The sequence below is a fragment of the Telmatherina bonti genome, assembly GCF_933228915.1.
Source record: "Telmatherina bonti genome assembly, chromosome: 1".
Taxonomy (NCBI): Eukaryota; Metazoa; Chordata; class Actinopteri; order Atheriniformes; family Telmatherinidae; genus Telmatherina; species Telmatherina bonti.
In genome coordinates, this window is record NC_136619.1 from 35,077,513 (window position 1) to 35,094,541 (window position 17,029).

The 17,029-nt window shown below is 39.7% G+C and overlaps 1 protein-coding gene across 1 annotated transcript in view; it reads left to right on the top strand.

Moving 5' to 3' along the window:
- The window catches only part of neo1a (neogenin 1a), a gene marked incomplete at its 5' end in the record, with an annotated part of 184,754 nt that overhangs the window by 85,315 nt on the left and 82,410 nt on the right, over positions 1-17,029 (top strand). The window contains 2 exons of the mRNA XM_079253663.1: positions 7,994-8,269; positions 10,264-10,414. Of these exons, the coding sequence (XP_079109789.1) occupies positions 7,994-8,269; positions 10,264-10,414 (427 nt within the window). The remainder of the gene's footprint in view (positions 1-7,993; positions 8,270-10,263; positions 10,415-17,029) is intronic.

Here is a 17,029-nt window from a genome sequence, read left to right on the forward strand (position 1 = left end):
GAGCAAAACTTCTGCAGTAATTGTCCTCTAAAGTGTGCGCTACATAGTCTGTCAGCCTGAGCTGAGATGGGAAAACAAAGCAGGAAATCACGGCCTCAGCTGTACTCTAAACTGCAGCTGCACCCTGCAGCCAATCCGCTGATTGTCATAAATGTTTAGAAGGGCATTCTTTGTTCAACATCTGGTCTGCACGCAGAGCGGTTAAGCAGTTTAAAATATCCCTCCCCTGCCTACAAACTTTCAGGGATGTTCAGCCCTGCAGAGTTAGTTTGACATACTTAAAGGAGTCAGTTGGCTGTGAATCAAAGCTTTGATCACTCTTCTGCTACTCCAGTAGGCTTCTGTTTGCATCTTTGTGTTTAACAGTGAAATTCTGTCTTTTGTTACATCCTGCCGTTGTGTTTCGTTCTTGGACACCAGCTGCCTTCTCATGTTTTTTGCTTTATTTGTTTCAAACGCTGCATGAGGTCAAGACATGCTTTTTCTGTCGTTTCCATCACCCACAAGCCCTTTACACAGCTCAGTAGTTAAAATAAGGATCCCTGACTGAGTCCTGTGGAGAAGTTTCCATTTTATATCAGTTTCTCTGTGCGTTCACATGAGGATGGATGGTGTTTGTCGTTTTGGTTGCTGTTTTTAGGCATATGTGTCATTTAAAGTCCAAATTATTGAGTCATCAAGCCCCACAGCATTTCTACTGCTAAGAGTTACACATTTCTGTCTGCAGATGGAAGTAAAAAGTTCAGTTGTAACGTATTATCATGTCATTTCTCCCACCCAAAGTGTTTCTTGCTACAGCAGAACACATTAGTTATGACAGTCACTCGTTTTCACCCCAAGACAAATATGATGAGATGACACAATCAGGCTTGTGCATGTCAGTGTTGCCTCAGCATATCGCGTCTGACACACACAAATCCCATCAGTGACTCTTTTTTTAATAAGATTTTCCCACAATATTAATAAATGAATCCATTTTTTTTTTCTCATCAGACTTGCAACACCTCCCACCTGTCACGTCTGACAGGTTGAAGTTTGGAGCTGCCTCTTCCTGCGGAACTTCAACAAACATCTTTTCAAACACTGTCAGAGTTTCTTATTCTCAACATTGTCTTTGCTGACTTTAATCAGTATTAAAGCCACAAGCGTGTCTCTTTATTTCCTCTCTTCAGTCCATTTTGTACGTACTTATGTGTGCATGTTAAGACTGACACCCGCAGCCTTTTTTTTAAGTTAGTGGCCTCGTGTTTGTGCTATGTTTTACCCCGTCCCTGCCATAAAGACTGTAATTAAACACTGAAGGTTTTTTCTGTAAAATGCCTATATTTGCCCCATTTTTTACCACATCCGCACATATTAAACCCCTGGAAAAAAAAAAAAACCTAAACAAAACCCAGTCTGTGGAATATGAAGAACTTATGCTGTGGTTTTTATATAACATGCAGAACCACTTCAGAAACATCACCAATTTCATAATAATGTCGGCTGCATTAAAGGGAAACCTATTTATTTTTGTCTTGTACCATAAATATGATGTGCCGTTACTGAAAGCGATCGAAGGAGGAGAGTGTTGTGTTGTGGTTTGGTTGTTTGGCGGGACTGCCTTTAAGAGTTTGACAGATGGAGCTGAGGAGAATTATAAGAGCTGGTGACTCACATCTTTTTTTCTGAATGTTTATTCCTTCTGAGGTGTTGGCTGTGCTTCTGTGCATACACAAGGAGCATCGGGGGCACTATTGGTGATGTGCAGGCAGTTTCTCACCAAACGGGATGCGTTTTTTTCTTTTATGCTAAAGTCTTTATGCTGAGCGAGAAACCAAGAAGGAATTGGTTCACTGACTTTTTAATCAACTCTAAAAAGGTAAATCCCTGAAAGCAAATATGTAACATACCAAAAATGCTAAATCCCAACATTTTAGAAGCTTTGCACCTATGACAACACCTTCAGGTCAGTCTATAGAACTCTGGGTGTTTTATCAGGAAGGTAAACCTGTCATTGTATATGTATGCATGAGATCACCACCGTTATAATGTCCACATTTTATACAGTCTCTGTAATTACATGTCCAACTCCTAGAAAATGAACTTCTATTGAGTTTTTATGAATGAACATGCAGTCAAAACATTATTACATTCTTAAATGTTTTAAAGAATTGAAGGTTGTTTTCCTCAACTTGTAACTCTTTTCGGATTACACCATTAATCAGGTTTAGTTTGTAACTTTTGAGTCATGTTCATAATGCATCTACTTTTAGTGCCTCACAAAGTGCATGAAGCATAAGACATAATTAATTTCTTTATTAATGCTTCTTTTCTACCTCCTAAATAGCATAATTCTTCCCTGAAGCTGTGAAACTTTCACTTATGATATTAATTAACACTTACGTTGCAGCCGGCCTGAAATATCCACTCAACCAAACAAAGCAGCGCAGTGTTGCAGATGCAAGGAGAAGTTTTACACCATACAAAGTAATTTAGATCTTATTATCTAAGTTGGTCCATTTAGTGAGACTTTTGTGTTTTATTTTTGGTCAACTTTCACCCAGAATTTAGCTTCTTATTGCCTCTAATTGAATGCCTTCACACGTCTCTAATTTACTCTTCTTCTGGGGTTGGATCTGTCACTTCACTGAATGAAATTGTTCTTTTGTTTGTCTCAGCAAGCTCCATTTAGCTCCGTCTGGTCTCGTAAAATTCATAAATACACCAACAACAGAGGTGTGATTATGTATCTTTGAGTGCACATGTCACAAAACTGAGAGAGATGTGTTGATAATGGAGGACAAAAAGGGTATTATTGCACCCTTTGGATGGCTTATTTTCCACCGCGTACACACTCACGTCATGCACATTCGTAACAGTCAGTGCATCTAGAAATGTTTTTGTTTTTTTGTTTTTTTTGACAAGAAAGGTTTTAATTTACTTTTTGAGTGTGCCCACTTTCCTTTAGCCTGACTTGTGTACTTCAATTTCAGGTATTGATTCCCCACGTTTCCCAGAATGACTCTCACTAGTCCTCAGAGATTGGGTGTGAACATGGAGGAGGAAAAGGGATCAGTAGTGGAAATACGAGCATATTAAGAGTCTAATTTTGGCCTGCCGGTCTATTTTTATGATTTATTTCTTCCTGATTGTTCATGGCTGCTAAATGTCAAATCCAGAGGGAAGACCTTTCGCTTCGACTTCAACTGACGGGCAAGAAAAACCAAAACAGTTACAGCTGATCTACTTATGTTTTACCATTAAAATCAGCAGCAGGAGAACAGATTAAATAAAAAGCTGAAGTCAGACCAGCACAAAGAAAAAAACAGGCTCGGAGTTGATTAGATTTCAACATGTGTTACAACATGCATGGTTTATCTAATATCCCATAATGCCCCGAGGCTTGGCTTGTCCAGCATGTCCTGAATGAGTTGCTTTGTGTCTATTTCTTGAGTCTTTAAACACACTGGCAAAGCTTAAACATTTGCAGATTTTATCTCTCTGTCGGCGTTGTTTCTGTTGTTGAGCAAAGCAATTCTTTGTGCTTGGTGTTGTAGATTAGGATTTTTTCCTATATGTGTCGTTTGCTGCCATAAACGTCCCGACTTTATGAATACACTCCTTATTAATGATGGTTTTTATGTTGGATCGGTAATAAATTTGCCATGATTGTAGTGTTATGGGATACATGGATTATATTATGCTTTTGAATTATAATTTTATTAGGTTTGGTTGCGACTGGCAGCACAAGTGTCAATAAATATTAACCTCAGAAGCATCAATAAATTAATCTATGTTTTAAAAAAAAAAAAATGCATGCTTTATTTCCTTCTAATTAGTCCAAGAGGGTAATTTATATGCTAATAGAGGTTGATAAATTAGAGGTTGAAATCTGCATTTTGAACAGATGGTTTATGTCATTTTGATGTTATCTTCTTTCTTTTCTTTTGGATTTATACTGGTTTGGAAAATATGAGCTGTCTCCAAAGCACTGACTGGGTCTGTATAAAAATTTTTTTTCTTTTTCCACAGCAATTTTTCACCATGGATGGATTATGTTTATATTAGTCGTCCAAACGCTGCGTATTGTGAGGCCAGAGCCATATATGGAGACAAAGCCTCTGTAGGCACTTGAAAAAAATGTAAACCAGTTCCAGGTTTTTTCCCACAATTACCTAAACTGACTCTGCTAGAAAAATATGTAAGATGAAGCGCAGTTTTGTTTTTGATCCAAGGTGAAAGGCAGCCTTCCTGCAGTTGGTTACAAGTCGGGTTGAATCTCGGGGGAAATCCTTAAAGCCTCGTGCATATTCCATTAAGCTGCTCATTCTTATTCTATGCTTGATTTTAATTAAGAATAGTTGGAACCCAACTGTGTGATTTGAGGGTATGTCTGTCTGTCTGTGTGTGTGTGTGTGTGTGTGTGGTTGCCCATGGTGTTTCTCTGAGGTGGGGTATGCAGTTGTTATGCTGGCTGGTTGCTCTTTGCAACGCAGTTCTTTATATTTGCTAATCTCCATCCAGTGATGGACACATTCACTCATTAGCATTCAGATGATCATAAGCTCTGCAGGCAAAGCCAAGCAGACAATGTAGGGTCTGGCGAGTCTAAGTAACCAATAATTCCATATATTTGGTGCCATCAGTGCTGGGTTAGCCACTTTATGTTCTATGAAAAAGCTCTTTGCAAGCACAATAAGATCAGCAGAGTTGAATTGTGCTCTCGTTTCTGCTGTTTAAAAATGAGCAAAGGAGCCGCTCTCTATTCGAATAAACTCTGTCCTTGCATTTTGATCGCTGAGTCTTTATTGCTCTCCTGGAGTCATTTGGCTTCATCAGTCTCTGGTAATAAGAGTTGAGATCGGCAGTACAGCACTTCTGTTCAATAGATGGTGCTGAGCAAGGATGTGGAAAATGAAGCCCACCCAGTCGATTTAAATGGAGAATTGTGATTAATTGGAATCGATGGTGTTGGCTTCAACACTCACCATTTCCCATCTTCAGTGCCCTGCCTTGACCCGTGCTTAATGTGCTTATATACAGTTTATCACATGATGCACAAGCATGAGCATACGCATACATATTCATGATACTATATCCATCCACTTTATCGCTACAAAGTGATGGTGACAAAATCAGGCTTCTGGTTTGGGATCCCCCTCATGGACTCATTCACACATGGAGTAAGCACACACTGTTAAGACACAGCAAAGTGATGAGCCCAGCCTGGAGAGGAATGATGAGGCTGGAGGTACAAAGGTTTAGTCGATTTGGAGCTGGAAACTCAGCAGAGTGACCGCAGACCAAGGTAGAAAATGATCCCACCGGTCTGAACCGGCGATGTGAGGAAACACTGTGGACTACCGGTACTCTTTCTGCAGAGGTTCAACTCAACTGAAGCATCGTTTCTTCTCATGTCTACAGACATGCCTGGGTCATTTTAGGACCCGATATTACACCAATTCTCACTTAGAGCTCGATTTATTTCAATGTCAATAAAGGATTTAAGTGCAATGTGGAACCACACCACACTTTACTACTTCTGTTAAAATATATCCAACCCAGCAGTTTTTGTGTTTTTATTTTCCCTTTACTTCCAGGAAAACAACAAAATATACTGAATACAAATTATTGAATAGTCTGATAGTATTTCAGCCCCTCATCACACTTTTCGTTCATATAAATCTTCATTAACCTTGAAAAATTAACCTTTCAAAACGTTTTTATCAGTTTAAATTTTATGAGCTGTTTTTAAGGGCTTGCGTGACCGTTTTTTTTAAACCATAAATTAGAATTAAATTCTATTTAAAGGGAAATTGGACAAATAGGAAATTAGGTTCTGCATTTTGTCCATCTGTCGTAGTTTGACTGACTTTTTTCAGCAGTGTCCCGACAGCAGTTTTGGAGGTCACCTTGCTCAGGGGCACACAGTGGTTCACCTCTATTCCAGTCACGGGACTGGGACTTGAACCTGGGTCTTCTAGGGCAGAGTTTCTCAGTCATGGTCCTTGAGACCCCCCTGCCCTGCATTTTTTATAGGTCACCCATCTTTAACACATCTGAGTGAAATTTATTGGTTTGTCAACGGAGTTGCAAAGAACTTGATGAAGAAGTTGATTAATCTGAATCAAGTGTGTTGGAGCAGGAACACACCTAAGACAGACATGGCAGTGGCTTCTGAGGGACTGGATTGAGAAATGCTGTTCCAGGGTTTTTATATGTCTACTCACCGAACCAAGCATTCACCAGTTTAAATGATATATCTGTGCATCCCTAACTTGTTGTACTTCATGGATGCAAACGTATTTATAATTTTCATTCAGTACTTGCTTTTGGTTTTTCTTTTGGCCAGTCAGATCTTTCCTTTCTCAGTTTATTTTTGTCTCCTTCTGATCCAACATCACTTGAAACAAACTGTGCTCTGTAAATACAATGGAAGTAAATAAATGTGGTTTATCCAAGAACCCTGAAGATCAAAGTAAATAATGTTGTCAGAAGTTTTTCACGCGGTCATCGTGGGAAAGGAGAGAGCTTCAAGTCTTCAATTTCAATCGGTAAATAAAATGTAACTGATTGACATACTTGATGAGAGAACACGCAACGCCCTCTTGCACACACATTGTGATGTTGCTCAGACAGTTTATTGTGCAGCCTCGCGTCACCTCTTATGATGTATACAGGAATGGACTATTATCCTACCTTTAAAATCTTTTAATCCACTTTATTGATAATTAAATCTTTATGTAAACTGATTACTCATCGTGCACTGCAGCTGTTAATCATATGTAAATATTTGATCCAATGAAGAGCTCGACTGAATCTCATCTTAATAATTACGTTGATTCTCTGTTCCTTCTCTGGCATGATTATGCAGCAGGTGATTGACAGTTCTGGCACAAAGATATCGGTCCCGGCATCGGCTAAGCTCATATTAGCTGAACGGCTGTGCTGTGATATACTCACAGAAGCTGTGCACATCTGCCTGGGCCGGGAGAGTGTAGCTGCTGGGCCTTTATCTTAAAGTGTGATTTACCCTGGAGCCACACTTGGCAGGGGATTTGAAGGGATGTCTGCGGGAGAAAGGCGAGGGGGAGTGTGAGGGTGGGCATGGGGCCTGGCAGATGCCAAATCATCACTCAGCAACTCCTCAGCATCACTTCCTGCTTTAAAGCACGGTCACGGGAGACAAAGTTGCATCCGCAAACAGATAAACATGTTTTGTTTTTGTTTTTTTACTCGGTCAACTCTCTTTCATAAACACGTTACCAAGGAGACAACCGCAGACAGGCCAAAAACCCGAGAGGCCCTCCATGATAATAACACAGCGTGATGTAGTTTTTATGGTCTATGAAGTGGCCTCCTAACTGTTAAACACAACAGCTCGTCCTTCTGCCTCACAGATAAACCCAGGAACACCATCAGGAGTTTATACTTTGTAAATTCCCTTTAATTGAAGTCTTTTCGTGCGATTGTTTCGAATGCGACCCGCCATTGTCAGTTTCAGATCGATGGCTTCAAACGCAGGAAATAATTATTTTGTGTGGATATGAAAGGCAATATACGGAAGCACAAACAGCCTCTGGATCCAGCCTTTTTTTTAATTAGTGCTGTGTGTCTTCTGCTCTGCGTGGCAAATTAACATCCACTGTGGAGGATAAGTGATTGTGCTACACAGTGTGTGTATGCTTGTGTGTGTGTTTGGGGCTGTTTGGTTGTTTAAGAATTTGTGCATGCGAACGGTCGGTGTCCTGATTGCAAGATAATGATTTCAGAGTATGGTTCTGTTTCCCGGTTGCCCCAGATGTTGTATATAGGCCCAGGATCAAGCTGCCGCATGTTAAGTTCAGTCAAAACTTAAACTGAGTCAAATTACAGCAGTCTTACAGGAGGACCGGCTGCAGCTGAAATCCATTTGTGACTTATCCCAGTCACCACCTTCGGGCTAATTGTTATTCTTTTGACAATTTAATCAGTTATTGATATTTTATGTTCCTGTCTCGCTGTCTTTCAGGCATACCCAGGTTTGCCAGCCAGCCGGCGGCGACCACCGTGCATCTCGGGGACAGCCAGGTCATAGGATGTGAGGTTAACTCGGATCTGGTGCCCTTCACACACTGGGAGAAAGACCGCCAGCCACTGGAGTTGAGCGCCAGGCTGATCCAGCTGCCCAGCGGATCTCTGGTTATCAGCAATGCTTCAGAGGCCGACGCTGGACTCTACCGCTGTCTGGTGGAAAACGTGGGTTCCTCCAAATCCAGCGACGAGGCCCAGCTCCAGGCATTGTCAGGTAATTTGGGGGGGGGGGGGGGGAAACACAGAAAACAGAAATGTTGCCCACAAAGCTGTTATGTGAGTGAGTTTTAAAACTATACTTGTTTTCTTTGATCGGGATTTGGTGGACATTCTGTTGTATCAAATCAAACTTTATTTCTCGAGCACTTTTCACGCCACGGGCAGCACAAAGTTCTTTACAGGATAAATCATAATTGTTTTAATCATAAGGATTAAAACAAACAGTTGATAACAAGACATTTAAAAATAATAAAAACGCAAGCTCTTTCCCCACACACTCATACACACACAAAGACAGACAGCAAACACACCCCCCACCCCACTTTCCCCCAATAACATCATTCCCTGAATACTGTCTCTTTAAATGAACACGGGTATAATTAATAAAACAGATAAAACATTAAATTAAGTGATAAATATATGATATATTAGATATAATAGGAGCAACATTTATCTGGCTTGTCCTCAGTGGTTACCTCTTAATCAAATGTTTCCAAATCCTTAATTAAAGCTTTTAGGACGTTGTTGATCTTTTTTGTGCAGTAAATTGAAATTAATCTATAGTCCATTGCGTCATTTAATTAAAGGGGTGCATGGTGTTTCTTTGAGGATAATAATTATCTGTAGCATGAAGAGACCTGTCTGGCCGAGGTGAGAAATGGTTAAATGAAAAAAGGGAGTAGGCTAATTCCCAGTGGCGAGAACACTGACACCACAGTAAGTCAGTTGTAACACAAAAGGAGGCTGAATTCCTCAGTGGCAGGGTCTCATCTCGCCTCTCTAGAAGTTTTATTTACCGAGTTGTTAAGCACCGGGCTCCTGCCAGCACAGAGAAGATATTAGAGGCCATATATCAGACTTCAACAAGACCCCAGCGGGGGTCTTCATCCTCTGTATGTGTCTTCTAAGGATGTGTGCTGGAGTGGGAAATAGTTGGGTGCATACAGGAGGAAAACTCATAAAGCTGTCAGAGGAAATTGAAAGAAAATGAGTTTGGACTGAAACAGATGTTGGAGCAACGCGACACATTCGTAATTATAAATTTACAACAAATCAGCGGGAAAACGGCACAACTTAGGTGTTTACAGTCAGGCGGTGGGAAAAAGTTGCAATTATTTGTTATTTTTATGTTGCTGAACTTATTAGAGACAGAGTCTTTAATGATAGGAAATATGCTACCTTGCTTAAAGCTGGGGTAGGTAATGTTGGGGAGCTAGCTAGACGTGAAAGTGGCACCTTGTCTTGGCTCCTCCCCCTCTGGTTTTGCCTCTTGCGTGACCCAAGGCTTTTTTATTTACAACAATTTTCTCTTTCTCGGCTGTTTAGCAGGAGGAGGAAAATAAAGCGAGCCGGGTCGGGAAATCCTTCCTGCATTTTCTCAGCCATGTTTCCCTTCCGAGTTTCTTCTTCTCTACTTTGTATTTTCATCCGAACACACCATATGTAGGATGTGGTTATGAGGTTATGTGGTTATGTCCGGGAGCCGAGAAAAAAAGCTTATAAATTGTAAGAAATGAACAACTCCATTTTGGTCCAAATGTTTTGATTAGTTTTTACAGATTTACAGTAAACTGGGGGGGGTCTAGCTGTATTTCCTGTTGTTCATGATAACAAAATGTATAGACTACTATCAAGACGAGGAACCACTTCACCCAGAGGGAAAAAAAAAAAAGATTACCTTCTATAGCTTTAAGGTCTCTTTGTGTTCTGGATCACATTGAGCTTCTGGTTATTTTGCTATTTCCAGCAGTTAGTTCCAGCTGGAAAGAAGCACTTTGAACCCCCGCTGACACGTCACTGTGTTAGTCGTTATTTGACCATTCCTGCTTTAGGTGTCAGACGTTGCTGCCCATCACACATGGTTTCTTTTGAAGTGTTTAAGATTGATGATACCTGTAGCAAATCTGGTTGAACTTTACTCATCCCATCTTTAACTGTGGCCTTAACCCTGAAGTTAACCCAACTCTGGTTTTTTTTCTACCACCTAAGAAACTGGAGAAGAGAGGAAGCTGGAGTTCCTGATTCAGCCCATGTCTGTGGCCAAGGTGCTGGGTAGCAGTGTGCTCCTGCCATGTGTGGTCAGTGGTTTCCCTACGCCGCATATCCGATGGATGTTTGGAGACAAAGTTATGGAAGAAAGGTATGAGCATGAGCTTTGGTTGTATTAAAAATTAATTTTCATCATTCACAGAAATACAAACAACATGTTTAAAACTACTTCTCTTCATCACTTTATATGAATAGAGGTGTGTCTGACCTTTTATAGATCACATTTATACAGTTATGTAGGGTAAGAAGATTAAAAATATGGGTTAATTAGACCATGATAAATCATAATAGTCATTTTAAAAAGTTTTTTTTAAAATCATTTTTAAATCCTGATTATTTCAGGGTTAATTTTAAAGGTTCTTTTAGTCATTTATAAATGTCTTAATGGTCTTGGGCCATCTTATTTATCTGACTTGCTTTATTAATATATATTTGTGCTTTAGTCTTTTATTTATTTTTTCTGTTGTTCTTATCTGTTCTTATTGTTTTTAGGTTTATCTTCAAATCCATAATAGTAACCAGTAATCCCTGAGGCCTTACTGTAGCGTCCACCTATTCCTAACCTTTGGAAAACTAGAGTAGTGGTTCTCATACTTGTGTGGTATATCAGATGGGTCATCCTGCAGTTTTTTTTTCTAAATGCAAGGTTGGAAAACTTTCAGAATAGAGGGTTTTTTGGTGGATTCTAAGACAAGGTGCCTACATGCCCAAAAATAAACTTCTCTCACTGAAAAAACGCCAAGGTCAGATTTTAAATATAGCATGTGCGCTAACTAACTAAGCTAGTTGTCACCAAATTTTTTCTGCTTTATTGGTTTTAATTTTATTCAAATCCTAGTCCGTTTGCTCAGAAAGTCTGCTTTGTTTGGGGAAATGTGAATGCACCAAACAAATTCTGATTCGGGCCAAAGAAGCGAACTCGGTCCGCCTACAAACGCCGGTCTTGGCCTGTTTCAGGCGGACCAAATACGGAAAGCGGACTACAAATACATAGCGATGGTGTGAAGCGTCTTCTGCCTTGTCTGTTGTTCATACTGCGAACATTGTATCAGTATATTTCTGCAGTATTCTTGCAAAAGACAAAATAAAAAAAACCAAAACGGTGACAGTTTTGTGCCCAATGTTTAACTCACAATTGAGTTTTTTTCTTCATGTGGGTGTTTTCCTCTCTTTTGCTAAATTCTAGTGCAGCGCCACCTTTGGTGGGAATGGGGATACATTATTGTAAAGATTTGGTGCATTTGACCACAGTGCAGTGTGAATGCAATCCCGGTCTGAATGGATACATCCCCCTTACTACTGAGCCAAGTCCCCAACTGGACCAAGTCTAGCAGACAATCCTGATGTGAATGCACCCTAAGAACCACTAAAGTAAACTATAAAGTTTTGCTTATCTGGTGTCTCTGAAAGATAAAGTGTTAACTCCAGCACCAGTTTAATGCTTTTATGCCACATGTACCCAGCGAGCCCCAGGGAGAGACCTGGATGTGCCAATGGAACCACGTCATGTGGGAGAGCAGGCTGTCGGGTCTCCCAGACAGGGGGGAAGTTCACAAATAAAGAGCCAAGACAGACTGTCACTGAGCCTGTGCTCTCAGTCCTTTGGCTCTCATTAGCTCCGGCACGGCAGCTCAGAGTCCTCAGAGAGAATTGCAGTGGACGTGGGAAATTTTATTCTCACCAATTAAGACAGCACTTTGTTTACCTAACCCCTGTGTGCCAGTCCTGTGGTATAATAACGCTGCATCTTGTGGGGTCAATAGAAAAGGACTAAAACAGGGCTCATTTGTCTAAATCCAGCTCAGGATGGGATTTCTGTCTTTAGTGAAATTAAATGTAAGGTCATTGCATAGTTAACTGCGACGCTTTGGTGTAGAGCGAGCTAGAATGTCATTAGTCCGCCGAGCCTGTAGTTTGAAGCCGAGCTCCACGTCTCAAGTTAAACGTCTTTAATAGCCATCAAATTGTCTGCAAGTGTTCGACCTCCAAAGGGAGCCAACTAAAATGGTACTTATTAATCTACCTTGTATTAATTAGAAAATAATATCCAGTGTGACTACCCGCCTCTCTCGGGTGTGTGTGTTGGTAATTAGCAAGCTCAGCGAACAATCTGGGAAGTCTTGGTGAAGTAGAGAAGGACCCCAATGCTCCTGCCTCCAGAGCAGAAATGGATTGTGTGGCGAATATATTTCCAAGGCTGGTCTTTGATTTTTAATACGACATTGACATCTAAAAAGAAATGCAGAGGAATTGTCTTCTTTCTCTCTCTCTTTCCTTGAGTCTTCTCTCTCTCTCTCTTTCTCTCTCTCTCTCTCTCTCTCTCTCTTTCTCTCTCTCTCTCTCTCTCTCTCTCTCAGACATTATAGGAGGGGGAGCTGCTATCAGTTTAAAATTGCTGTGGTGCTCAGAGGAAGGGAGGCAGAGAGAGGAGTCTGTAAAGAGTCTTTAATTGGTCTTTGTTGCACCACACAAACCTTGAAACCAGAGATGCTGAAGCTGTATACATCAGATGAAAGTTGATGAAAATGTGTTGGAGATGGCAGCTGAAAGCAGGGTGACTCACTGACAAAGGCGGTTGTCACATTCAGCTTCTGCCACTGATGCTTTAATTTGGTCACGTCTCTTGTTTTCTCTCTCTCTCTCTTTGAGTCTGAAGTTTCTCAAACAGAAGCCCACCAGTTTTATCCGCAGACAAAAACTCTAGGTGAGGGCAATATTTGAGTAACACTGAGTCTTAAATGTGTACAAAACGTTCTTTCCCAGCTTTTCCAGTGCAGGTGTAGATGTGTTTAAGTGGGTTTTTTTTGAGCAAAGAAAAGTCTTTTTCCGTTTGCATCATGTATCTGTCTCTAACCGGCTCCATATGTGTGCAGAATAAATACACACTCAAGTGGACTGAAAGGCGTCAGGTGTGTTTTCTCTTGTGTCTTTGTTTGTATGTCCATGATAGGGAAAGGTTTTAACAACTCACTGAAATGCTTCTTTGGCTCTGATTTTGGGGTTCTGATTAGATTTACAAATAGTTAATCCAGAGTTGTGAATAAATTTCAACTCTGGCTTCTTTCTCATGCCAGAGCTAGCTCCTGGTTTGTTCCTTTACAAGTATTATGTTCTTTAAAACAGTTTTATTTGCAAAAACTTTAAACTATTAAAAAAAACAAAACAGTTTTTAGAACATTATCCAGGTTTTCTACCTTGTTGTGAGGCTGTGAAATTAAATTAGGAAGGAGATTGATTTTAAATTGTGTCCAATTCTGTAGCTAGTTTTGTCTGTGGCTTCATTCTCTGGATAAGAAAAGAAAAGTTGTAAGTTAATGAAGACTGGTGGAGCAGTAAAAGCATTACTGTTAGTCCAGTACCTTACAGTGCTCATAGATGGCTTCATCATTTAAAGTAATCCAAATCATAAAAAGGGGAAATTTAAACCCCACTCAGGCTCAACGTTTAAAGCAGGCCTAAAAAAATACTTCATTAATCCCAGAAAGACATAGCACATGTGGATAAAATGGTCTTTTAAAGTGGTCACATAACGTGGAGCCACTACTTGAAGAATTTCCCCAAACAAGGAAATCTGGGAATGATGGTGGGATAAGGATCAGGGTACTGTGTGGGGAAAAAAGTTTCACACGTGCGTGCAAATCATGTTTCCTCTGCAAGAAAAAAGCAAAAAGCTTTTAAATGATATCATACTATTTAAATGTCGTTGATAAGCCAGAAGACACAGAAAAACTTGCCATGGAGTCTTTAAATTGGATAATGAGGGGGATTCATTGTTGGATTCTGAACCCTTCTCTGTTCTTTGGGCTGTATCCAGGGATACTTGCTTTGTTCTGAGATTCTGCTACTGCTGTGTGACTTGAAAGGGTTTTTTTCTTTTTCTTTTATATTGTGCTTCTAAGCTACTGTTAGAGATTCAGCGGGATCCTTCAAATGGCTTTTAACAGTGTGCTTCAGAAACTGTCTTTCATGAACGGGATTATAGTTTGGGTCTTTGCAGACTGTCGTTATGTCATCTGTAATAGAAACTTCTGGTTTTTCTTTTTACTTTTTTTTTGCTTTCACTTGTCTGTTTTGTCAAATTGATCACATATTATGGAAGTAAGTGCTAAAAGAAAGGACTTTGTTTTTTTTGCATGGGGATTATTGCAAATCTTCCCAGTTACTGCCTTAATTCCCCTCCATTCTACTTAATAAAACAAATGACATCAAATCAGATGAATTGCTTCTTGACAATAAACATTTATTAATATACAGTTCGGGTACCTTGAATGAAAGATTTATATTGCAGTTGCTACACTCTGGAGTTTATGAATTCATCATTGACTTGATCTTTGCCTCTAATTCATTTAGGCTCATGAGCAGGTATACTGCCAAGGACACCAAGCTCACCATTTATTTAGATTAGGCTCTGCAACACTCTGACAGAACACTCTACATGTATTCTTAGCAAATGCCCTGTGTGTCATTGATAACGTCCCCAGGTACCCATATGCACAGACAGAAACAGGCCTTTGGATTTTGTTATGTGTGCTGGTCTTGATGGCACTCATGAAAAGGACAGTCATCTTTTGTTCTTGGGAGTATCACTCTATCACCTAATAAAATTTCCCAGCAGTCAATAAAAAGGATGAATTATGCATGACGGCCAGCTACAGGGAATTGACAGAGCATGTAAATCAGCCCTCTTCCAAAGCCTCCAAGTCATCTGTCTTCTCTCCTCCTTGTCTTCTCCTGCTCATTTAAATATGATTGTATATGTTGCATTAACTTGTGTTGGCGTGCAAGATTTGTTTGCAGAAGGACTGCCCTGCAACCCTCTCGCATATGTGTAGATTGCAAACGCACATCCCAGCTTACTCACACGGTTGTGTCCAGGTGAGCCCATTTAAACAAAGGCACACTCATATGAATGCAAAGCCGTACTTCAGTCTACGGGAAGTCTTTATTTTAGTTCACTATCATGGGAAACCAGAGCAACATGAAGACAATGAAAAATGGCTTATTATTTAGTTGTCTGCACACCAGTTTGTTACAGTTAAATGAGCACAAATGTAAGGGATGGGGGTTTAAATCTCATTTGTACTGGCTAGGAATTCATCAAATTCAACAATTGGTGTAAATAAGACCTTGAAACAAATGAACTGAATTGTGAGTCGAAACGGCTGTTTTTTTCTCCCCGATGTTCCTTCAACGCTCACTTCAATTTGGCTGTAGTGATTTAAAGCAGGTACCACCATGTGAAAGGGTAAATCTCATACATGGTGGCGTTTCTGGGCATATTTACCTCCGTCAAGGAGATTATGTTTTTACTGGCGTTTATCAGTTTGTGTTCAAAATAAGTCATAAAGTTATGGACGGATTTAGATTTAGTTGTTGGAAATGTGAAAAGGAAGAACTGGTTTAATTATGGCAGTGATCCAGATCCCCGTTTAGATCCAGGAATGTTTTTTAAGAACTGTGGCCCTTGGTGTAGGTTTGCGCTCTCAGAGTACTTTTCTATTTGGATAAGAAAACGTTTAATCCTCTAAAATTTTAACTGTAGATAAAGATTATGCACATCATGAGGAAAATTAACTTTCTGATCATTTACTCAGCAGATAATCAACAGATGTGATATTCGTGTGATAAACTTCAAGTTTCTTTCTTGGTGACAAGAACCTTTTGCATAGAAATTTAAATTTTACATTATTACCGCCAAAGCAGCGATAATGGAGATTTTAAATAAATTGTAATTTTCATGCAGCTAATCTGAAGATTTAAATTGTTTTTAGACTGTAAAGTTTTATAAATGCACTTAATTTATCTGGATATTACTGCCACAAAATTTCAACTAAGTTTGCTGTGTTAGTTACTTTAGTCTGATTTTTACAATTGTGAAGCACGTTTGTTTTTTAAAAGTTAGTTATTTCATAAGAAGAAAATTGGTTAAAATGTGAAACTACTATAATAAAGGAGGTTAACAGTAAGTATCAAAAGGTAACGAGAAAAGACTAAGAAAATATTTTTTCTATTGTATTTGAATATATGTTTGCAAAAAGACTAAATACATTTATTGGCCACTTAGGTACACCCTACTAGTACTGGATCCACTTTCTCTCTTCAGAACTAACTTAATTGTCTTGTGGTGCAGATTCAACAAGCAGTTAGAAGCATTTTGTAGGGATTTTTCTACACATTGGTGTGACGGCGTCACACAGTTACTGTATATTTGTCAGCTGCACATCAATGATGACAATCTCCTATTCCACCACATCCCAAAGCTGATCTGTTGGACTGAGATCTGGTGACTGTGGAGGCCATCAGAGTACACTGAATTCAAACAATGTTCAAGAAACAAGTTGGAGATGATTGTGACACGGTGCATTATCCTGCTTAAAGCAACCATCGAAAAGATGGTCATGAAAGCATGGACACCATTACACCACTAACCTGAACCGTGTCTATATTCGTCTGTACATTAAGCTGCCGTGATGTGATGGACTAATTAGCTTTTCGTGTAAACAAACAATTTAACAGGTGTACCTTACAAAGCGAGCAGTGAGTTTAGGTATGCTGGTGAGAGAAACAGTGACCATATAGCATAAATAAACATCTTCAATGCACAGGAAGGAAAAATCACAACTTGATACATAGATTTCAATGGATATTATTTAGGATCTTCTCAAGTTTCTTTAAACCTATATTTAAAAAAAAAAAAAAGAATAGA